We start from the raw sequence: 5,810 nt of genomic DNA, 5'->3' as shown, positions 1-5,810 counted from the left end.
GGGGGGGGAATATGAATGGTGGGGCAATGGGAGTGGAGGGATTGTGAATGGGGGGAAATGGGAGTGAAGGGCATATGGATGTAGGAATGGGGGGGATGGGAATGGGGTGAATATGAATGGTGGGAGACTGGGAATGGGGAAGAATGAGAAGGGGAATGGGAGGGAATGGGATTAGGGGGAATGTGAATGGGGATGGGGATAGGGCGAATGGTGAGGGTGGGCCTTGAATTGCCAACAGCCACCCCCCTCCCTCTCCTTTCCAGCAGGAGCCCGCATCCCCGAGGGAGAAGGGACATCATCACGGGCCCTACCGCCCGCCCTCTTGAGATGGCCACCCAGGAGGAGGAGGAAGAGGAAGGGTCAGGGGCTGAGGAAAGGTTAACAGCAGCTCCCTTGCCCGCGGAAGAGGAGCCCACCCCGGGCAGGGGCGCTGGGGAGTGGGCGTGGAGCAGCGGCCATCGGTGGCGAGAGCAGGCGCCCCCCACCACCACCACCACCCCAACCCCCTGCCGGAAGAGCTACATCTGCAGCGAGTGCGGCCGCAGCTTCGACAAGTATTCCAATTTCAAGCAGCACCTGCGAGTGCACTCGGGGGAGAAGCCCTTCTCCTGCCGGGTCTGCGGCAAGGACTTCAACCTGCTGTCCAACCTGCGGCGCCACGAGAGGACCCACACCGGGGAGCGGCCCTTCTCCTGCCGGGTCTGCGCCAAGGCCTTCAGCGAGCTGTCGAGCCTGCGGCGCCACGAGAGGACCCACACCGGGGAGCGGCCCTTCCCCTGCCCCTTCTGCGGCAAGGCCTTCAGCAGGTCTTGCATGCTGGTGATCCACCAGCGCACCCACACAGGCGAGCGGCCCTTCCGCTGCCCCCGGTGCGACAAGAGGTTCAGCGACCCTTCCAGCCTCCGCAGCCACCAGCGCACCCACACCGGTGAGCGCCCCTTCCGCTGCCCGCAGTGCCCCAAGGCCTTCCGTTACTCCTCCAGCCTGCTGCAGCACCAGCGGGCCCATGCCGGCGAGAGGCTCCACACCTGCCCGCTGTGCGGCAAAGGGTTTACCAAGTCGTCCACCCTGGCCCAGCACCGCAGCACCCACAGCCGGGAGAGGCCCCACAAGTGCCCGGTCTGCCAGCGCGGCTTCTCTCGGGCCTCCGTCCTGGGGAGGCACCAGAGGGTCCACGCCTGGGAGGGGCCGCGCGTCTGCGCCGACTGCGGGGCCAGCTTCAGCACCTCGGCCGGGCTCCATGGGCACCAGTGCCTTCCCAGGGGCAGGGGGGCCCAGGCGCCCGGGGAGGGCTGACGCGCGGCCTCCCCCCTGCCATCACCCCACCACCACTTCGGGACCCGGCCCCCCCCCCACCGACCTTCCCCTCTTTCGCTGCGCGGGGTCTCACGGATGTTTCGCCCAACTTCCATTTCTGAGCCCCCAGGGGCTTGTTTTCGTGGGACCAGTGCTTCCTCTTCCCCACTCCCTGACGCCCTCGCTTTTGCCCGTGCGGGTGGTTGTGGTGGGGGGGAGAAGGGAGGAAATGCAAGTCGAACGGACCAGCGTTGTGCCTTGATGGGCTAAGAGCGACCGCGGTGTTTATTGAAGGGTAAAGAGTATACCAGGAAACGCTAAAAAAAACACGCCACTTTTTGGAGTTGTGCCCTGCCGAATGGGACAAGTCTCGTTGGATGTGGTCCACTCCACCTCTGAGCTTGAGTTGGCCACTAGGAGCTCCATCTATCCTTCTCTGCCTTCTCACAATCCCCCCCCCCACCAAAAGATTCCTGGGGGTCGAGCCTCGTTTTGTCCTTGACTCCGTCAACAGCCAAGGGTGGAAGGGCAGTCAAAATGGTGGCCAGCTTCGACTGGTTTCCAAGCTCACGAGGTTGGCCTGGCCCCCTTTATTGCGAGGGGAGTGGGAGTAGGAAATCTGGGAGAGTCTCGCTTCAACCGGACGTGGTGGCGTGTTGGGAATGACGTTGAGACCCCCGCCCCTCGCCTCGCCTCGCCTCTCCGGCTGGAACACCCTGTGTAACATTTCACCCTCCTGACTCGAAGGGACGCTGTTTCGGATCGGGGTGAGGGGAGGGGAACGGGTCTCCTGTTTCAGACAGAGACGAGGGATGCGAGTCTGCGGGACGGATTCGCGTGGCGAGGAAACTGTGCCTTTGGCCCATCCGGTCACCAAACTAGCCCAGTGCCACACCTGCCCGCTCCTGGCCCCATACCCCTCCAAAACTTTCCCTATCCATGTACTTATCCAAATGTCCTTTTATACGTTGTAACTGTGCCCACATCCACCACTTCCTCAGGAAGTTCATTCCACACATGCACTACCCTCTGTGTAAAAAAAAATTTGCCCCTTGTGTCCATTTTAAATCTCTCTCTCTTCTCACCTTAAAAACGTGTCCCCCCCGTCTTGAAATCTCCCCCACCCCAGGGAACAGACACCTTCCATTAACCTTATTCCTGACCCCATGATTTTATAAACCTCGATAAGGTTGCCCCTTACGCTCCAGCCTCTTCTTATAACTCAAACCCTCCGTACTTGGTAACATCCTGGTAAATCTCTCCCTGAACCCCCTTCGGCTTTAATAACATCCTTCCTGTAAAGGGATCGGCGGGAGACCAGAACTGGGCACACAGTTGCTCCAGAAGAGGCCTCACCAACATCCCTGTTCAACCTCAATGTGACAATTTTATAACCTTCTGATGCTCCAGTGGAAAAAAGTTCCAGCCTCTCCTTATAACTCAAAACACTCTGTACCCGGCAACATCCTGGTAAATCTCCCCCCGAACCCTCTCCAGCTTTAATAACGTCCTTCCTGTAACGGGGGGGGGGGACCAGAACTGGGCACACAGTTGCTCCAAAAGAGGCCTCACCAACATCCCTGTACAACCTTAACGTGACGTCCCTGACTCCTACATCCCCCCAAAGGGTCTGAGCGATGAAGGCGAGCGTGCCGAATGCCATCTTCACCGCCCTGTCTACCTGGACGCTAACTTCAAAGGGTTATGTCCCTGCAAAACCCCCCCACTCCCAGGTCCCTCTGTTCTACAACACGACCCAGGGCCCTACTGTTAATTGTGTAAGTCCTGCCCTTATTTGTTTGTTTTACCGAAATGCAACACCTTGCATTTATCCAAATTAAACTCCATCCTCTGTTGACCTCGAACTGTCAGCATTCTCCCCAAATCAATTTGGGTTGATTAAAGATTGGGCATACTCGGACTGCCTCATTTCTTGTTGGAAAATGTGGGCTTGTTTTTAAGGGTCCCTCTCTCTCCCAAGCTAGACGCCACTTCCTGGCTTTCGCCTTGGGATCCTGCAGTCTGGATTCATGTCTGCGCACACCGCAGAGACTTGCGCATCTCCCTGGAAGTTCACTTTGGAAAGCATGGTGGCTCAGTGGTTAGCCCTGCTGCCTCATGGCGCCAGGGACCCTGGGGCGACTGTCTGTGTGGACTTTGCATGTTCTCCCCATGTCTGCGTGAGTTTCCTCCCACAGTCTGTAAAATGTGCAGGTTAGGGTGGATTGGCTATGCTAAATTACCCATAGTGCCCCAGGGATGTGCGGGTTAGGGTGGGTTGGCTATGCTCAATTACCCATGGTGCCCCAGCGGTGTGCAGGTTTGGGTTGGTTGGCTGTGCTCAATTACCCATGGTGCCCCAGGGGTGTGCAGGTTTGGGTGGATTGGCCGTGCTAAATTACCCATAGTGTCCCGGGGTGTGCAGGTTAGGGTGGATTGGCCGTGCTGAATTACCCATAGTGCCCCAGGGATGTGCGGGTTAGGGTGGATTGGCCGTGCTAAATTACCCATAATGCCCAAGGGATGTGCAGTTAGGGTGGGCCGTGCTAAATTACCCATAGTGCCCCAGGGATGTGCGGGTTAGAGCGTAGAACAGTACAGGCCCTTCTGCCCACGATGTTGTGCCGAACTTTTACCCTAAACCTAAGGTCTATCTAACCTCCGCCCCTACCTTATACTATCATCCACATGCCTGTCTAATAGCCGCTTAAACGCCCCCAATGAGGCCGACCCCACTACCCTCTCCTGGCAATGCATTCCACGCCCCGACCACTCTATGAGTAAAGAACCTACCTCTGACGTCTCCCCTATATCTACCTCCACTCACTTTAAAACTACATCCCCTCGTAATAGCTACCTCCACCCTAGGAAAAAGTCTCTGGCTGTCCACTCTGTCTTTCCCTCTGATCATTTTGTACACCTCTATCAAGTCAGCTCTCATCCTTCGTCGGTCTGAAGAGAAAAGCCCCAGCTCTCTCAACCTTTCCTCGTAAGACCTTTCCTCCATTCCAGGCAACATCCTGGTACATTTCCTCTGTTAGGGTGGGTTGGCCGTGCTAAATTATCCATAGTGCACAGGGATGTGCGGGTTAGGGTGGATTGGCCACACTAAATTACCCATAGTGCACAAGGATGTGCGTGTTAGGGTGGGTTGGCCGTGCTAAATTACCCATAGTGCCCCAGGGATGTGGGGGGTGAGGGAGGGTTGGCCGTGCTAAATTACCCATAGTGCCCCAGGGATGTGCGGGTTAGGGTGGGTTGGCTGTGCTAAATTACCCATAGTGCCCAGGGATGTGCAGGTTAGGGTGGGTTGGCTATGCTAAATTACCCATAGTGCCCCAGGGATGTGGGGGTTAGCCGTGCTAAATTACCCATAGTGCCCCAGGGATGTGGGGGTTAGGGAGGGTTGGCCGTGGGGAAATGCAGGGATACAGTAGGGGTGTGTAGGGGCACAATAGTCTTTTGAGGGTCAGTGCAGACCCAATGGGCTGAATCCTCTCTTCTGCACTGAGAATCCTGACGTGCTCCCATTCCCGCCCGCACCCTTCAAATCCCTCCCTCCCTGTCTCCGTCACCTCCTCCTCCAGCCCTACAATCCTCACCCTCCTGTTCAAATCCCCTCCCTCCCTATCTCCGTCACCTCCTCCAGCCCCCTACAATCTTCACCCTCCTGTTCAAATCCCTCCCTCCCTATCCCCGTCACCTCCTCCAGCCCCCTACAATCCTCACACTCCTGTTCAAATCCCCTCCCTCCCTATCTCCGTCACCTCCTCCTCCAGCCCCCGACAATCCTCACACTCCTGTTCAAATCCCCTCCCTCCCTATCCCTGTCGCCTCTCTCTGTAGAATGTGTTGCACCGTTGGTGTGAGGTTGCTTGGTTTGGGGGTGGGGGGGTGGGAGGTGGTGGTGGTTTGCAGGGGAATGGTATGACCGTGACGAAGGGCGCTGGTGAAATGCAGACGTTCTGTTGCAAGCCATCTTCCCCCGATGCAGCGGCTGATCACAGCGTTGTCAGTGCCGATTCGTTCTGGTCTGCTCCTGTTCCCGCTGCATCCAACGCGGAGCATACGTGTATTTTGTTTTGCACCGGTTGGAACAGCGGCGTTGTGTTTCCTTCGAGCTGCCTCATGTTCCTGTTGGTGCCTGAACGTTCTCTCTCCTGGCACTGGAGGGGCAGCAGCGTTGTCCGGTGGGGATGGGGGGAGAGAAGGGGACGATGCATAGGAGGTTAGGTGGGCGCATACTGGTAAATTGTGGCCTGGAAAGTGGGGGACGCGGCAATGACCCCTGGATGCTTGGCCGCGGATCGCGAGCTGGAAGGCGGTCTGCAGAATGAATAAAGCTGTACAGAACGGTGTTGCTTGTCTGCATTTCATTCATTTTTTTCCCCCACACGAGATGGGGGACTGAGAGACACCAGTCAGTGTACAGATATCTCCCTGAGAGAGAGAGGGGGGGGACTGAGAGACACCAGTCAGTGTACAGATATCTCCCTGAGAGAGAGGGGACTGAG

General features: G+C 57.4%; 1 protein-coding gene across 1 annotated transcript; it reads left to right on the top strand.

Moving 5' to 3' along the window:
• The first annotated feature begins 215 nt into the window (after nt 1-215).
• LOC125487871 (gastrula zinc finger protein XlCGF17.1-like) lies at nt 216-5,653 on the top strand. The gene has a single exon (XM_048620343.1). The coding sequence runs from the start codon at nt 328-330 to the stop codon at nt 1,294-1,296; it is 969 nt and encodes a 322-aa protein (XP_048476300.1). The 5' UTR covers nt 216-327; the 3' UTR covers nt 1,297-5,653.
• The last annotated feature ends 157 nt before the right edge of the window (nt 5,654-5,810 follow it).

This window comes from Rhincodon typus, chromosome 46 (genome assembly GCF_021869965.1).
Source record: "Rhincodon typus isolate 14 chromosome 46, sRhiTyp1.1, whole genome shotgun sequence".
Classification (NCBI taxonomy): Eukaryota; Metazoa; Chordata; class Chondrichthyes; order Orectolobiformes; family Rhincodontidae; genus Rhincodon; species Rhincodon typus.
Note: the sequence above shows the minus strand (reverse complement) of the source record. Positions and strands in the feature narration are given on the sequence as shown.

Coding starts and splice junctions, on each gene's coding strand:
- LOC125487871 (XM_048620343.1), top strand. CDS start 328: ATGGCCACCCAGGAGGAGGAGGAAGAGGAAGGGTCAGGGGCTGAGGAA.